We start from the raw sequence: 18,087 nt of genomic DNA on the forward strand, positions 1-18,087 counted from the left end.
AAGTGTAAGAGAGAAATAATAATTATGAAATGCATAGACTAATCAAAAAACTAAAACAGCACACTTTGAAATAATAAAATTACAAAGAATATATGTGCATTGCAGGAAGTACCAAGAAGTAACAACAACAATACGTGTGTGGGTGGGGAGGGGGGGGGGCGCTGCTGGGGAAGTTTCTGAGAGACGCCGTGCACTGTCTCTTTAAGGCGCTCACTGAATGCTCTCCTGCCCCTGAGCCCTGTCTCCCCTCCCCCACTCTGCAGAGATGGGGTACACGGGCAAGAGGAAGGCGGAGAGACAGAGTGCGAATGCGAGATTGTGTGAGCTGGCTGCTGGGAAAGTCTCTTTAAGGCACTCACTCACCACCCGGACGGCTCGTTCAGACCTCAGACCACAGCAGTTCTCTCCTGCTCCGAGTCCTGAGCCTTGTCCCCTCTTCCCTGCTCTGTGGAGATGAGGTACAGGGGCAGTGGGGTGGGTGGGGGGACACCCTGACATCAGCACCCCGCTCCCCCAACTCTGCACAGCCAGCAGGAGGGTCCCGGGAGCAGCTACAGAAGCAACGTGGCTGCAAAGCGGCGGGGGGGAAGAACACCTGAACACATGCTGCCAGATGTGTGCAGCTCTGCTAATCAAGCGCACGGCCCTTGAATCACTCCTGGGTGTCCACACAACAGCGCAGGGAAATGATGATAAAGAATTTTGAGGGTTTTGTAGATTAAAGCTGATGGGTCAAATTTTGCCCTGAAAAAGGCACTGGCCATGCTTGCTGAGGTCAGTGGGAACTGCAGACATACAGAGCAGAATTTCCGTATCTGGAATTCTGTAGCAGCAGAGACACTGACAGAACTCATCTTGGTAGGTTTCAGAAGAAGCAGACAATTGCATGGATACCAATGGTGTTTTGGGCATTAATGAAATTAAGATGCTTAACTACAGTGATTCTGGTTCACATGCACAAGGTTAAACCAACTACCATATACGGGGTCGGAGAGGAATTTTTCCTTAAGGCCATTTTGTCAAAGATCTTTTTTCCTAATCTTTCTCTGGAACATGGAATGAGGATCATCCATTAGACTCAGGCAATCATGTGTCATATGATCAGCTTCTTTGCAATTACAGGGGATAAGAGAACCTCATCTCTTCCTATTTTTCCCCTTATTTTTCTAACTGGATGGCAGTTTTGCTATCCCTCATAGAATCCATACAAAAAAACCTCACAGGTGAGCCCCTAAAAGTTCTATTTAAACATACAATACCTCTGCCCAGGTAAATCTCACTGAGGAAGGTGTTACCACCAGCAACGGCCACTCCTTTCGGTAATATGCAGCAATACAGATAGCCTGGATAGTCTTCCCCAAGCCCATGTCATCTGCAAGAAGCAAACGGCCTTCTCTGGAGATGGCAAAACTGAAAGGACACAAAGCAGAAGGGTTACTCCTTTCCCCATCTTCCCAGCCAAGGTTAGCACAATCCCTCCCCAGTCTGAGAAGCTCATTTCCAAAGAAGAGGGAAGGGAAACAGCAGAAGGCTTCCTTTGCAGCCCCTTTGGTTTTATTTTTAAAGTACGTTATAGTGGCGACCTGACAATCCGGCAGACAGAAGCCCTCTGTTTAGCCCCTCAACTGGCACAGTGCAGACAATGCAGCACAAGCTTCCCTGTGCAGTCCTGCCAAGATGCCTCTACCTGACTGGCAAGGACCATCTCCAGGACAAGCAGATAGTCCAGTCCAGTCTGTGCAACCCTTTGTCTCTCTCTGCTGAGACAACAAAGGGGGGCAGTTGAGACTAACTGTCATGGTGACTTTTGTGAGCCCAACATTTGTGCAGTGGGAACTGGACTGACCAACCAATTCATTCCACCCAGCTCCTGAAAACTCAGTCTGAGTCAAGCTGAGGTTTCTCCTTCTCCAGCATCACCACCAGCAGTAAAGGCTCTGCAGTCCAAATGAGACCTCCAGCAACATCTGTGCAGCCACACTGCCTTCTAATTCTACTTCCAATGACAGCCGGGCAGTTCCATTGTCTCCAATGAATTTCCACAGGTTTAACTGACTGGAACTTAGTAAGCAATGTAACTGAGGGTGCAGAAGGCGGAATGAAATCCCACTCACACAGTCTAGCTGTGCTGGGTCTGCAGGTGTAAGAAACTTATTTTTGTCACTAAAATCAGTAGACAGGGCTCTGAATACACACAGACAGGTTTTTTACATCAATGCTTTTCACTTCAGAATTGCACTTTTATGGAAACACTGAGATCATGTTGAACGTAAGAATGGCCATAGAGGGTCAGACCAACACTCCATCTAGCCCACTATCCTGCCATCCGACAATGGTCAGTGCCAGATGCTTCAGAGGGAATAAACAGAACTGGGCAATTTAGCAAGCGATCCATCCCTTGTAATCCAGTCCCAGCTTCTGGCCCTCAGAGGCTTAGGAACACCCAGAGCACGGGGTTGCATCCCTGACCATCTTGGATAACAGCCAAAGAATTCATTTGGCTTCTCTGCAATGGCTTTGTCTTCTTTGAGTGCTCCTTTAGCACTTCGCTCATCCACTGGCCCCACCGATTGTTCGGCAGGCTTCCTGCTGCTGATACACTGAAACTTTTTTTGCTGTTAGTTTGTGTGTCTTTTGCTAGTAGTTCTTCAAAATCTTTTTTTGCCTGCCTAATTATTGGCCCCCAATAAATTGGTTAGTCTCTAAGGTGCCACAAGTACTCCTTTTCTTTTTGCAATGATTAAGATGTTCATTTTATTCCATCACTGCACCACACCTCGAACCAAAAATTAAAATGAAGCCTTGGTCTTGGGCCATTTGATTGTACTAGGTATTACAGAAGGTGCTGACCTGAAAATTCTCCATTCAGTGTGTATGGGTCACTTCCATTGGCATTAATGAGACTGAGCAACAAATATGCAGTCTTAGGATGTACAGATGCCAGGGTACTGCAGTACTGTGACAAAACAGACTGGTTAAAGAAACCATTTCAGCCCTGCTTCTGAATTACTTTGATTTTGCTGGGGTTGAATCAGACCATTAGAGATGTTTGAATCTGCTCTTTCCATGATACTACTAAACACTCACCTGTTCTTTCAGAGTTTACCCTGATCAGACTAGAAAACCATTACTAATAGCCCTATGCTAATATCAGGGGCTGGGGATTTAGCTGTGACATTTTGCTGCTTGAGATTGCTAATAAATAGTGACCACAAATGAGAAAAAAAAAATTTTTTATAGTTGCTCCCTCCACAAATAATCAGTTGTTTTAAATCTTCCTTGGATTCAGTTTTGCTGCCCTGCACATGTGTGCAGCTTGTAAAAAAAAAAAAAAAAAAAAAAAGAAAGAAACGTCAGCTAATGCACTTGGGCACACAAGCTGAATTTATGAGAAAAGCAAATGATGCATGTGCACATACTCGGGGAGACACAAAACCAAAGATGTACCGAAGGGACAGATTTACATGACTTGGAAATATTTCACACTATCACGTGCCCTGGTAAAGGCGATTTCCTTCCCAAGTCATCCTGAGAAATTCTGGATACATACTGGGTAGACCTGTGTAATGGGATTCATTACCCTTCTATTCAAAGACAAATTGAGTCTGTACCAGAGCCCAGCACCCCTTTGGTGAAATTTGGATACAAACCCATCTCTGAGGGGTCTTATTAAAAAATGCAAACACCACACTGATGGGAAATGCCAAACCATAGACACAGACCAAGCTCTTCATGGTATATGAATGGGACCTACTTCACGCCTTCTCTCTGAAAGGGCATGAGGCTCATCACAATTTTGGAATCCACTGCTGAAAGGTCAGCTTCGGGAATGTCTGAGACATGAAAGGCGGGCTCGTCAAACTGAGGACCAAAGGCTTGTATTACTGGCTTGGGCAGCGGTTCCACCTCTACCGTCGAAAGGCGCTGTACAGCTTCCACTGAAAAGAATAAACAGCAACCTGTTAGCTGAATGGGGTTCACATGTGGAATATACACTAGCAGCAGGGGGACATTTTGGTCCCACCAGCATTAGGATACTATGCTTGTCCTGAAACAGCTCAAGAAAGTCTTGCCTGGTCCAATAGGGATGGCCCAACTATGTTACTGAAAATCTGTTTTCAAACCCGGGGCTGTTAGCTACCCACACATGCAGACATAGCTGCCAAGCACAGTGCTGCTTGACCCTGTTTTCCCATGACAACCGCTGCTAGCACAGGTCCCCGGTCCCGTGTGAACAGGAAGTTTTTAATAATGTATTTGATCAGCCAGGGCACAGATTACCCCACAGGCAACGTACAGCACCTTGTTCAAATCCTTATTTTTATTACTGACTGTCATAAATATAAAGGGAAGGGTAAACACCTTTAAAATCTCTCCTGGCCAGAGGAAAAACCCTTTCATCTGTAAAGGGTTAAGAAGCTAGGATAACCTCACTGGCACCTGACCACAATGAGCAATGAGGAGACAAGATACTTTCAAAGCTGGAGGGGGGAGAAACAAAGGGTCTGGGTCTGTCTGTGTGATGCTTCTGCTGGAGACAGAACAGGAATGGAGTCTTAGAACTTAGTAAGTAATCTAGCTAGGTATGCGTTAGATTCTGTTTGTTTAAATGGCTGAGAAAATAAGCTGTGCTGAATGGAATGGATATTCCTGTCTTTGTGTCTTTTTGTAACTTAAGGTTTTGCCTAGAGGGATTCTCTATGTTTTGAATCTAATTACCCTGTAAGGTATTTACCATCCTGATTTTACAGAGGTGATTCTTTTTTACTTTTTCTTCTATTAAAATTCTTCTTTTAAGAAACTGAATGCTTTTTTCGTTGTTCTTAAGATCCAAGGGTTTGGGTCTGTGGTCACCTATGCAAATTGGTGGGGATTTTTATCAAACCTTCCCCAGAAAAAAGGGGGTAAGATTTGGGAGGATTTTGGGTTGAAAGACATTTCCAAACAAACTCTTTCCTAATAATAATAATACCGGTGTTAGACGTTTGGTGGTGGCAGCGAAAGTCCAAGGGCAAAGGGTAAAACAGTTTGTACCTTGGGGAAGTTTTAACCTAAGCTGGTAAAAGTAAGCTTAGGAGGTTTTCATGCAGGTCCTCACATCTGTACTCTAGCGTTCAGAGTGGGGAAGGAACCTTGACACTGACTAGCAGAGTCCCCGTAAGCACCGTAGAACTGAGGTTTTGATCTCGTTCTGCTTCAGAACTCTGAAGTAGCAGACCCCCGGTGTGTCCCTCTGCAGAGAGTTCCTCCTCGATTATCTGAGCAGAACTGGTTTGAATCGCTATTGTCTGAACAGAGTCACATTCCCAGCCTAAAATCTTTCCTTGTCAATGTATCCCTGCATAACAGCTGCATATAATGGGATTGTGTCTGCCCTCCATCGTGCGTCACTCATCTTATCTTTTCTGGGGCAGGAACTGTCTTCATACTGTATATGTTTGTACAGCACCGAGCACATTGGCTATCTGACTAGGGCCTCTGGGTACTACCACGCTGCATGTATTAAATAATAATTAATAAATAGTAATCCTGTTTTCAAATAAGATAGGGCTTGATATAACAAAGGATGGGTGGTTCTAGGCGGGTTTCAGGATTGGGGAAAGAGATTTGCCAATTATACACTTTTTGAACTTGCCCATGACTTTGTTTTGTAACTACTTCACGGAAGACGTGGTAATTACATTAGGCTAGGACTGTGCTTTGAAGCCTAGTTCAAGCAACATCCAAAGGCTTTTAAAAACATCCTTTAATGCATGGACATACCATATCCTTAGGGAAGCTGTACCGGATTTTACTCTCTGCTATGAAACTATCACTAAACATCAGAACATTTATATCCTTCATCCATACATCAATTTGCAATGATATGCAGCACAAGCCTTTATCCGATGCTGTAACAAGTTCCCACATACCCCTGGTGCAAAAAATCTGGGGTTTAATCTTTTAAAGTCACAAGTCGGTGGTCAAAATTTCATAACATTCAATTTTCAGATACCCTTATTTCACACCCCTCCATTCCCTCTCCCTCATAAAAGCAAACTGAAAAACACTTTTTACTCCAAGAGAAAATGATTAAGAATTAATAATATTAACACGATTTCCTGCTCTAATCTGGCTAGCACACATTTTAAACTGATTTTTCTTCACAGTTTTTTTTTTGACTACGTAGAGAAATCAAAACGCATTTCTGCATTATACCCAACACACACGCGCATACACTCACATGGCGCTATACCAAGCATGCATGCAATGCACGCACTGCCCCCCATTATTTCTGGAAGCACCTCTATTTTTAAACCACTAAAATAGGAAATTGGGGGAATATAGAACACTTCCAGCTGTACAAACATACAGAGCTACTCAAATTTAAATTTGTGCTCACTGATTTTATGTATTACAACTGTGTGGGCACCAAATAGGCCTCCAGACTGTGGATTTTTATCTTAGTTTCAGTTCTCTCTAGAGCAGAGGAGCAGACTGGATTCCTGCTACACAAGTAAAAAAACCCTTACTTGAAAGGATTTCAGTTTGTGCTTGTGTGATGGTCTGAATTTCCTCAGCTCTCCAGTTTACTCTATACTCTTTCAATAGTGGGAAATCTCTCCCCCCTAAGTATATCAAAAGCCTGTTATTAAACTCACAGACTTACTTATTGTGTTACTATAATTGCTACAATTTCCTACATGATCATTCTGACGCTATTGTTCTACAGAAAAGCTAGAAAAATCATTAGGATGCGTCTGCAGCCAGCATGATTCATCCAAGAGTCATTTTTTACTGAAGTGACCTTTTACCTAAAGATGACTGAGTAACTGGGCAAATAGATATTAACCCCTCGGAACAGTTCCTGACAAAAGGAAATCATTGCAGAAGATAAGGCACAGGCACCAAGCCATATTTTTTTTTTTTGCTGGGGTAAGTGAAGAGGGACAGAGCTTCTCGACAGGTGCAATATGAGAGGGCTGCAAACCCCTCACAAGTGTCCTCCTAGGACACCACCTACAGGACCCTTTATCCCTTTCCTTGGACCTGGTTCTGGCCCTGCAAGATACGGAATGCTTCTTCCAAGGCAGTGCAAGCCCTCAACCCTCAGAAAAGCCAGCCAACTGAAAAGACTGAGCAAACTCAGCATTGAGCAGGAACTGCTCGTCACCCGACAAGATCATGCCCTTTGCACAGGCCCTATCCTGCAAGATGCTGTGCATCCTCAACTAGCCTCCACTGTGTAACTCCATTCTCCTGTCCTGTTAGGGTCTTTATATTGTTGTTTCAGAATGTAGGCTTGCTCACCCAAAAATCTTTTGCCTCTTCACCATCATAAAGCAGCCTCTCCTCTAACGCTACATCCGGCGTCCTGGCTTCCAGCTCCTTGATTACTATTAGTATTCCTAACGCACTCATCACTAGAGTATACAGGCACTCAATTATTAAAAATGCTCCATTAACCCATAGTAATGGTGTACAGTACTGAACTAGCATTAAGCTGCAGGATTTTGGACCATGACTGTACAATCCTCCACAACAGTGTTATAGCACCATTATAGGGCATCTTGCAATTTCCTTCTAAAGCTTATCCTGCTCTAACTCATATTTCAGGAAGTATGAGGGCCCAAAGCAAGTAGAATGGAATGATAAGTAATAATTATAACACTGAGTGCTTCTGCACTGCTTTTCATCTTCAAAGTACTTTCCAGACATTAACGAAACACACAGAACTAAGAAGCAGACGTGCTGGGAGCACACTGCTGTGAGAGCGCTTTTTGCAAAGCGTATCCATCTTTTAAAAGAAATACAATTTTACACCCTGCTGTGTGGGTCAGAATTTTGTCAACACCACACATGGGTACAAAGGGAGAGGAGACTGCATGTCTGATTGTGCCCAGAAGTGAATGTTATGGCTATAGACTACGCCTGGAGTGTACTTATAAGTAGAAGAATGATGCTCTCTCACTCAACATATTTTACTCAAAAAATTTTAAGTGCCCATCATCTTAGCATTTGGGCTTTTCAGAGGAATATGAAAACATGCAGGACGTGACAGCTCTGTGGGAGCCTGCTGACTCAGTCTGATCACTTTATTGAAACAAGCCGGGACTCATTTGCCCAGCAGTCAACACAGCCACAGGAGAGCAACCTGGACTCTAGTCTGCCTTGTACATCAACTACAAACCTGTTGGCCGAGTTCCAATTACAGAGGCTTTATTTCTAGCCGTACCATCTTAAGCTGGACAAAACCACCTTGACAGTCAGCACACAGACTATGGTTCTGACGCTGGCAGTTAGGAAAGTCATCAGTTCACTTATAAACTGAGCAAACTTGATCTGAAAAACTTAGAAGGTGAAAGTCACCAGCATGATATTCTTCACAGTATTTAAGTCCTGCAATGGACTACTGGCAGGGGTGTGGGCAAAGCACTCATGCATGCAAATCCCTTGTTCACCACAGGTTGGGGGTGACTGTGTGCCAGCTGCAGAATAGGCCAGCACAAGGGAGGAGGGTGGGGAACTAGGGACAGGCCAGGGTAGAAGACACTAAGGGTATTTCTACACAGCAACTAGACACCCACGGCTGGCCTGTGCTAGCTGACTTGGGCTCGGGCTACGGGCCTGTTTCTTTGCTGTGCAGACTTCTGGGCTTGGGCTGGTAGCCAAGCTCTAGGACCCTGTGGGGTGAGAGCGTCCCAGAGCTTGGGCTCCAGCCTGAACCCAGAAGTCTACAGACTAACAAAATAGCCCCGCAGCCCGACTCGGCTGGCACGGGCAAGCTGCAGGTTTTACTTTGCTGTGGAAACATATCCAAGAGTGCAACTGTACAGATCTAGTGATCCAGAATTCTGCAGAGATGGACATGAAGGGCCAGCAGCCCTTATTGGAGCTTGCCTACAGATCAGGGGAAGGAGGGAGACAGTGAGAGAAGCCATTCTCCCTCCGCTGTTTAGTTCACTCTAGAACTGAGAAGAAGTTACTGTAGAAACCCCCCCCCCCGCCATTATTAATTCACTTTCATAATTATCATCTCACACACTAAAAATATATGAAATAAAAACAAAAACAAGAAATTCTACTCCTGGCAGAGATCACATCTTCATATGCCTTTGTGCAGCACCTCGTACAATGGGGCCCTGAATGGGTCACCGTCCCAAGAGAATAGACCCCACAAGGAAAATGCAGCTTCTCACTTAGCCTTGCATAGTCCTCCAGTAGGAAACTCCATTTTCTGGTCTTCATGTCTGTAACAGTCACAATAATAAAATAATCAAATGTCAGAAACGATGTTTTAAAAAAAAAAAAACGCAGCACCACCTGACTCTTCCATAAACGAACAGCGACAGCAGCATTCAATATTCTCTCCATTTCACAACTGCTTTGAAACAGTTTCCACCTTGGCCAGCCATCTTTTATTTATTTATTTATTTATTTTTTAAAACCTTCCTATCTCATGCTAACCAAATGGTTTTGAGGAAGGGAGCATATGTTCTCAGCAAAGTACATGGGCAATTAGACCCCAGCTGACTTTCAGAGAGTAATAGCTAGTTGCAGGGCTGCTTCATTCATGGGTGCCCGAAGTGCAACACTAAGGCCAAACTCGGCCTTCTGTTCTGACAGCAGTTGCATCTTCCTGTAAGTCAAGAGTGAGTAAAAAGCTGATCCGCTGCAAGCAGGTAGCATGATGCAGCAGACTGGGCACAGGCTTGTGAGTCAAGAGGCCTGGGTTCTGTTCCCTGCTCTGTCACTGGCCTGCCATGACACTGGGCAAGTCACTTCACCTCTTTGTCCTTCAGTTTGCCTGTCTGTAAAGTGAAGATGGGCATACTTAACTACCTTTGTAGTTCTAAGAGTGCTATAAGAACTCCTCCTAAACATTAGCATGGCTGGGTGAACTCAACCAATTTTAGTTCATTACCTAGGAAGATCATGTACATTTCCACATTGACTTGTTCTGTCATTTTCTATGACAAATTAGGTGCGGAGATGCAGAGGTTGGGCACCACTGGTCAAATTCAGCACATCCAGCACTGAAATACGGTCTTTGGAATTTGTCTCTGAACAAAATGGGGAGTCATTCATGCTGCCACAGAGCAAAGCAGTGGGCACAATGTTTAAGCAGCCCAGCATTATTACAACATATACCAAAACCCTCCCTGATACGGATCTTCTCCTTCCAGCGTGTCCAGAGCATATTTGCTCTTGTCTTTCAAACCTTTTATCTTTCAATCCCAAAGCACTTTATAAGCGTTCATGAATATAGCCAGCACCAACAATGCCATTACATTAATGCAGCAATTAAAACAGAGACTCACCATAATTCCTGGAATTCATCTGTTTAAACACCTCAATAATTTCAGCAGCATACCCAATCTCAACCTCAAACCGGGAGCGTGAGATCAGAACACACTTCCCCCGGACGGTGGCAGAGGGTTTCTTCCAGCCGCTGCACGTCTTTAAGAAGGATTTCAAGCTGGGCCCGCTGCCGACAGACTGTGAACACGTGGCTGGGCCAGCTGCATCCATCTCTTCAAATGGTACCAAAGTCACTGAGGAAAGCGGCTTCACTGCTTCCACTACGGGGGAAAATAATGGCTTTATGGGAAAGAATAAATGAAAAATGGGCAGACCATGAAAACTTCAATTCCCCGAAGGACAGAAAGAGCAGGAGACAAACTGAACCCAGACAAAAGGTGCAGGATTCTTTGGGACGAGGAGGGAAAGGAGATCAGCAGAACAGGCCTCATTCCTCTTGAGGGCAAAAGGGGACAGCTAGCCCTGTTTCCCGTACAGAGCAAGGATCAGGGAGCTGAGGTGAGGTGCAGCAGCAGGGTGAACCTACTCTCCCACCTTAGAGCAGACAATGGTAACAGAAGAGCAGCAGAGCTGGCTATGGAGAGGTAGAGAATCCAGCACACAAGCTGCACCAGCCCTGCCCAGGTTCCCTCTAAGCCGCCAGGGAGCGTGATCTGAAATCTCTCTGCCTCCTGTGTAATGTCACTACCTGACGTAGGGGGCAAAATTTCCTTAGGCACCATTAAATTCTTGACGGAGGATCACTGAGCATGCTCAGACGCCACATCTCTGTTGCTTACAGCGGGTTCCCCCCGCCCCCATCTTACAAACTCGGAGGCCATCCCTTTGTGAGTTGAATTATGACAACAGTAAAGCTTCCTTCTCCGACATTCTGAGCTATTGACGAGCTACAAAAGCCTTAAGGTTTGAGGGCATTTTTAAGCTGGAAAAGTAGATTTTGCCCCCCTGACTCTCCTCCCACCAATAATTCCAAACAGACAAAATGGATTTTAATCCAATTTAACTTTAAAAAATAAAATAATACTAAGCCACCTCCAAACTGAATGCAAGCATGTGAAATTTCATCCCAAAAGGAGAATTTCAGAAGAAGCATCTAACAAATGAAAAGCAAGTCTTTCAATTAAAGCCTGTATGGAAACTTTCATTTTTATCTGATTTTTTATATCTAATATAGCTATAACCCGCCCCTGCTTTAAAGAAATTAGGGGGGAAAACCTCTGTTCATTTTGTGTACACTTTGTTTCCCCTATTTGATAGGGTCTTTCACAAACAGAAGATAGATAGAAAGAAAGAAACTTTTTTTTAAAAAGTACAGGAAAGTGTAACTGTAAAACCACAGAAACTGGCAGGGAAAGGTACAGAACCTGCCACTATTTTTTGAACTAGTCTTTAAAAAACTGCCTAGATTTCAAGTCTACAGAGTCCATTTAATCATAGTGTATGAAACACTCAGGATTGTCTTTGGTGACCATCTACTGATAGGGATGCCAGCAGCTGCTTTTCACTAGGTGCCTTCTACCATAAGCTCACGCTTCAGGATAATTTGACAAGACATTTTAAAAAAAGATGACATGCTATTTTAAAATGTTCTATTTAGACTGTAAGCTGTGCAGGGCTAGGACTCTGCTTACGCGGTATAAGATACACAAGAGGTTGGATATTACGAAAAACTTTTTCACTAGGAGGGTGGTGAAGCACTGGAACAGGTTGCCTAGGGAGGTGGTGGAATCTCCATCCATAGAGGTTTTTAAGGTCAGGCTTGACAAAGCCCTGGCTGGGATGATTTAGTTGGGGATTGGTCCTGCTTTGAGCAGGGGGTTAGACTAGATGACCTCCTGAGGTTCCTTCAACCCTGATATTCTATGATTATAAGAGAGCCACCTGTCAGCGCTTAAATATACAGCAATCTGCATGGGAGGTTAAAATTAGGCCTGAAAGGTGGACTTTTCCAAAGCATTGGCCTAAATCTGCTCCCATTGAAATCAACAGCAGTTTTACCACTGACTTCAAGGAAAGGAGAGTTGGATCAAGACTGTGTGCTTTTGAAAAGCCCACCTGGAATGCATGGCTGCAACCATCTCAAATTTTCTCCAGTCCACAACGAAGAAAACCATCCCCTGATATTCCAAATTCTGAGGCAACCACAATAGCAACCTCACAAAGCCAAGAAGATCATGCCATTTCACTTCCCACACTCCCAAAAAAGAGGAAAAGAAACAGCTTCATGAAACCTACACACAGTTTACTGTTTAAAAAGATGGCATCAGAGTACATCATTCAGTAAAGTATTAGCCAGCCTGCACTTCTGGAATGTTTTCACTTTCTCTGCATGAACCCATATGAACTACATGCATGAACTCAGCCATATACTGTGGTTTGTTCGCCCCTGAAACATGCAGTTAGTGAGTGGAGAAAGCATATACTTAGCATTTAGATTACACCTAGAAACCCAGTTAAATCTAACTAAGTTCAGATTCACAGCAGACCCTCAAATGCCCCATGCCTGAAGAATGGGTTTTCTGTTTGAACAGTGCTGCCCCGTCGTTACTCCAAGCAATAACACAGCCAACAATAATCATGCAAAGATGAGATAGAGACTTTGATCCTGCATATCACTCCACAGGTCTGCTTACTTACTGAGACTTCTGTAGTCTTCTAAACTAAAATTCCAAATCTTCATAGCAGGATCTGAAATTGGACAGAATTTGAGTCATTTGGGAACAGAAACAAACAGTGCTGTTAAAGGCTTAGTAATTAAAGAGAATCTGGTCTGTTTATGCAGACACTTCAGAAGTACCTGTCAAAAGCACTGTGCATTGTTATTACAACTGCAGGGCAGCTGGAAATACAGAAAGACTTAGCAGTAGGATAGTAAAACAAACATCTACACAAATATGAGAGGAGTGTGGAAGTAAATCACAGTGCTGAAAAGGACAATGGATTTTGCAAATAATGGTGGTACAAATATTTGTGCACGCCCTTGGATGTTAAGAAAGAGAACCTGGAGGACACTAGGATGGCTGGAGACCACAGGGTTAAACTGGTGCTGACTACAGACTTGAGTTAAGGGCCAATGTGAGCACAAGAACAAATGGATACACATGGGCCATCAACAAGTTTAGGCTTCAAATTAGGCTGTCTACATCCACACAGGTGTGCTGCTACGGCCGTGTTGCTGTAAGGCACGCGGTGTAGCTGCACTTTGTCGGCAGGAGAGAGGTCTCCTGCTGACAAAATAAAAACACCCCAACAAGGGGAGGTAACTTTGCCAGCAGGAGAGCGTCTCCTGCTAACAATGCGCTGTGTACAGCCGCACTCGTTGGTAACACTTTTGTCAGTCGGCGGGTATTTTTTTCACCCCCCGATTGACAAAAGTTTTACTGACAAAAGTGCAGTGTAGACATAGTCTTAGATGCAGGTTTCTAACCATCAGAGGAATGAAGTTCTATAACAGCTTTCCAAAAGGACTAGTGGGGGCAAAAAAACTAACTTGTTTCAAGACTGAGCTAGATAGCTTTACGGAGGGGATAGTATAATGACGTTGCCTACAATGGCATATGGTCCATGAGTGACTGCTATTAGCAAATATCTCCAGTGGCCGGAGATGTGGCACTAGATGGGGAGGGCTCTGAATTACTACAAAGAATGCTATCACAGGTGTCTGGCTGGTGGGTCTCAAATGCTCAGGGCTGACTGATTGCCATATTTGGGATCGGGAAGGAATTTTCACCAAGTCAGATTGCCAGAAACCCCAGAGGATTTTCACCCTCGACTGCAGCACAGGGCATGAGTCACTTACTGGTTTGAACTAGAGTAAATGGTAAATTCTCTGTAACTTGAAGTCTTGACATTGAGATTTGAGGTCTTCAGTACCTCAGTCAGAAGTTATGGGCCTATTTCAGGAGCGGGTGGTTGAAGTTTTGTGGTCTGTGATGTGAAGGTGGTCAGACAAGATTATCATGATGGTCTCTTCTGGTTTTAAAGACTATGAGTCAACCAACTGTCTAAGATCAACTGAAATTAACTGACCATTTCTCCAATACCAATTTCCAAATACTGTTTCCCCCCCTCAAATGTTCTGACTAAAACTGGCAGGAATTTTTTTTTTTGTCAAAAAAAAAGTACCATTTTGACAAAAATCATTTTTTCCACGATCATAGAAAATTAAATGAAATTTCATTTTGAAACAAATGGAAAAACGTTTTGACATTTTTAGAATGAAAAGCTTTGATTTTTTTTGTTTCAAAGTGACTTTTCATTACAAAATGTACTTTTTTTAATATATTTTTTTAAAAAGATCAACATCAACACATTTCAAAATTTACTGAAATTAAACATTTTGATTTACTCAATTTTAAAAATATTTCATTTTGTGAAAAATTAAAAAAAAAAAAAATTCACAAATCAGGATATTTTTTCCAAAAGCTCAAATTTTTTTGCAAGGTGGAAAACCCAGCTTCCAACCAACTCTAGTTCTGACTGCCTGAAGTCACAAAACATCTCAGGACACTTTCAATACAAGGGAAGGGGGGGTTAATGGAGATTATCTTGGCTAAATTCCAGTCTGAGTTATTTATTCCCTGAATTCTTCTGCAGTTTCAACTGCCTTACTTTTCACCCCTAAAAGCTATATACAACATCATCGCCATATTCCACCCCTGCAAACAGCTGCATTTCCGTGACGGGTAAGGTGATTTTTGTACAGTTCCTTAAAGAGACTGATATACTGATTTTTCTTAAGAACAGGGGCATAAACCAACCTTAAGAAATTATTATAAATTGTTATACGTTTTCTTACCATATCTTTTGCTAGGTATGCTCTTAAACACAGTGATGAGTTCTGCATTGTAGCCTACTTCAACCTGGAATCGGTCTTCACTGTGCTTCACGCACCTTCCTTTGATAACACTGGGTACTTTTCTATGACAAAATATTTCCAAGTTAGAGTCTACACCACTAGAACTGGCCACCTTTTGCATCTTACCCTCCTTCAACGGAGTGGGTGGCCGCATAGTGCCACAAAACTGTGAGATGCTATCCTTTTGGGGGAAGGGCCCACAGGTTGGTTTCCCTGCATTTGTTGACATTTCAGAATCACTCAAGGTAGCACTGCTCGGTGATGGCATGTATTTCATGCCAACATGTCCACTGGCAGATCTGTTCAGATTTTGTAAACGTTTAACATCATCAGGGTGCTCCTTAGCAGTTAATCTAGGATGAGAAGGTTCTGTAGGTTTTTTGAATGTTGCGTGGTACTTGGGTTGCTCAGAACCTGAATAATGTTGATGGGGACTCAAAGAATTCTGGAGTATCGGGAGGGACTGTTTAGTGCTGCACATTTGACTCCACGAATCTTGCTTTGAGCCCTCTGAACAATTCTCCTGTTGCACGCCACATGAACCAGCCATCTGCTGGGGTGCGTTAAAGTGATTATATCCTTTATGAACATAGCTCTTCTGCGCCACATGGCTGTTGGGTGTCTGCTGGTGTTGGTTAATGAACCTAACATGATTGTTTTCTTGTTTCATACACTGATGCTCCAGGTTTCTTCGATAGCTTGGATTCTGCTGGTTGGATTGTTGGCTAGTGAGCCCATCAGGCCCTCCTTGCTGGGCTGCTAGTCTCTCTGCTCTTCTAGCCAAGGCCTTTTGTCTGTTCTCCTCAATTTTTCTTTTCTGTTCTTCCGTAAGGCCAGATGACATCTTCCACAATTAAAATGATAGTCCTGAATCCTGTGTGTTGAATACTAGTGAGGAAGCCAACTGTTCCTTTTACAGGACTGGAGGCGAACCTAAATAAAACACAAGACCAAGGTTCTGGTAAATTTTAACCATATGCATGGAAGGCATTTGTTTTTTATTGATGAAATGGTGCCACTGGCACCTAGACACCAGAGTGACTGGTGCAGTACAAATACCTAAAATAAAAGTAAGGCAACAGCATGGACTCAGGGCTAGACTTAAACCATATGCAAAGTGGGCAACCATAGAGACACTCGCCTTTGGGGTCCCTGCACCCTACACCTCCTTGCTTTAAAAAAAAAAAAAAAAGAACAAAACACCCCACATACGCCAACTACCAAAGTCTTCCCTCAATCCCACCAAGATTTGTGCATATCCTGAAATACAACTGAGCCCTTGCACACGACCTCCCATAGGGCTCTGAACAACATCGGGCCAGCCCGACGTGGGGATGCAGTCAGAAAAAATGACTGAAGAAATCTCTCATCCATGCAACTAGCCTGGAAATCAAGGGCCTTGACTCCTAAGGGAGAGGGGGGTGGGGGTGGGAAAGTATTGTATGACCAAACGTTATCCTTCCGGCTCAGCCTCTTGCAGCAAGTGGCAAACTCAAATTGAGCCCCATAATCCATGGCGCACGGCAAGGGCTCACCTCCTGCCTTGGGAAATTTACACTTCCAGCACCAATGGCATTCCCATAGCTACAGGTAGCAATTCAGCCCCTTCCTCTGAGAAATTCAAAGGTGACGACGGCTCATTCACCCCACCCTCTCCCAGATACTGGGGCTCACTCCCCCACCCCTCCTGGATGCCGGGGCTCAGCCTCCACCTCTCCCAGCTACTGGGGCTCATCCCCCTCCCAGCTACTGGGGCTCATCCCCCTCTGCCCCCCCTGGGTACTGGGGCTCACCCCCCCAGAAACTGGGGCTCCCCCCTGCCCCTCCCAGATACTAGGGCTCACCCCCCCAGCAACTGGGGCTCACCCCCCCCCAGCAACTGGGGCTCCCAGATATTAGGGCTCACCCCCCCCCAGCAACTGGGGCTCTGCCCCCCCAGGTACTGGGGCTCCCCCCCGCCCCTCCCAGATATTAGGGCTCACCCCCCTCAGGTACTGGGGCTCACCCCCTCTGCCCCCCTGCCCCTCCCAGATACCAGGGCTCACCCCCCCAGCAACTGGGGCTCACCCCCCTCCGCCTCCCCCAGGTACTGGGGCTCTGCCCCCCCAGGTACTGGGGCTCCCAGATATTAGGGCTCACCCCCCCCCAGGTACTGGGGCTCACCCCCTCTGCCCCCCCGCCCCTTCCAGATACTAGGGCTCACACCCCCCAGCAACTGGGGCTCACCCAGCTACGGGGGCTCGGCTCAGCGCCGCCCCTCCCGGAGCCGGGCTCCCTCGAGGGCCCCGGCGTCACGTGGCCGACGGGAGCCACGCGCCCCTCCCCACGGCGGCCGCCGCCCTGGTACCTGCGCGCACGCAGCCCCGCGGGCCGCTCCCAACGCAGGGCGAGAGGCGGAGCCCGCCCCTCAGGAGTGCGCATCTGTCCGGACTACAACTCCCAGCAGGCAGCGCCCCACTGGGAGGGGGAGATTAGCCGGCGGAGCGCGCGCGCGCGCTGCATGCTGGGAATTGTGGTCCCGTTGCACCGTGGGAGATGTAGTCTCCCGAAGCCCACCTCACGAGCAGTAGTCTAGTGGTTAAGTTTACACCCTGGGCGGGGGAGAGGCAGCAGGACGCCTGGGTTCTGCAGCTGGCTCTGCCATTGACCGTGTGGCCACGTGGCATCATCTCCCTCCATGCCTCAGTTTCACCCATATAATATAATTCATAATAGCATGAATAGTGTGTAGTTGGTAATGACAGTATGGGAGGTGCCTTCCTCACCCTGCGAATTGTGTGTAATGTCCACCCCACCACACCCTAATGCAAAAATGAGAGTAATATCTTACCTCCCCCGCCTTGTCTCTTAGATCGTAACAACATTTCCGGGGTGGGGGGGAGGTCAGGGGGAAGGAAAGGCAATCAGTGGGTCACAAGGCTTTGGAA

At 45.3% G+C, this 18,087-nt stretch overlaps 1 protein-coding gene across 5 annotated transcripts in view; it reads right to left on the reverse strand.

The window, feature by feature from the left end:
• The window catches only part of SMARCAL1 (SNF2 related chromatin remodeling annealing helicase 1), a 61,554-nt gene extending 43,928 nt beyond the window's left edge, over positions 1-17,626 (reverse strand). For 4 of the 5 annotated variants that reach the window (XM_048868625.2, XM_048868624.2, XM_048868623.2 and 1 more), the window contains exons 1-7: positions 17,387-17,524; positions 15,101-16,093; positions 12,940-12,990; positions 10,302-10,562; positions 9,180-9,230; positions 3,755-3,938; positions 1,260-1,410 (exon numbers count right to left, since the gene is read on the reverse strand). In XM_048868625.2, the coding sequence (XP_048724582.2) occupies positions 1,260-1,410; positions 3,755-3,938; positions 9,180-9,230; positions 10,302-10,562; positions 12,940-12,990; positions 15,101-16,004 (1,602 nt within the window). In that variant the 5' untranslated portion in view covers positions 16,005-16,093; positions 17,387-17,524. Of the gene's footprint in view, positions 1-1,259; positions 1,411-3,754; positions 3,939-9,179; positions 9,231-10,301; positions 10,563-12,939; positions 12,991-15,100; positions 16,094-17,386 lie in introns of all 5 variants that reach the window. The other variant, XM_048868621.2, reaches the window with a different exon arrangement.
• Positions 17,627-18,087: the final 461 nt, after the last annotated feature.

The sequence above is a fragment of the Caretta caretta genome, chromosome 11 (genome assembly GCF_965140235.1).
Source record: "Caretta caretta isolate rCarCar2 chromosome 11, rCarCar1.hap1, whole genome shotgun sequence".
NCBI lineage: Eukaryota > Metazoa > Chordata > Testudines > Cheloniidae > Caretta > Caretta caretta.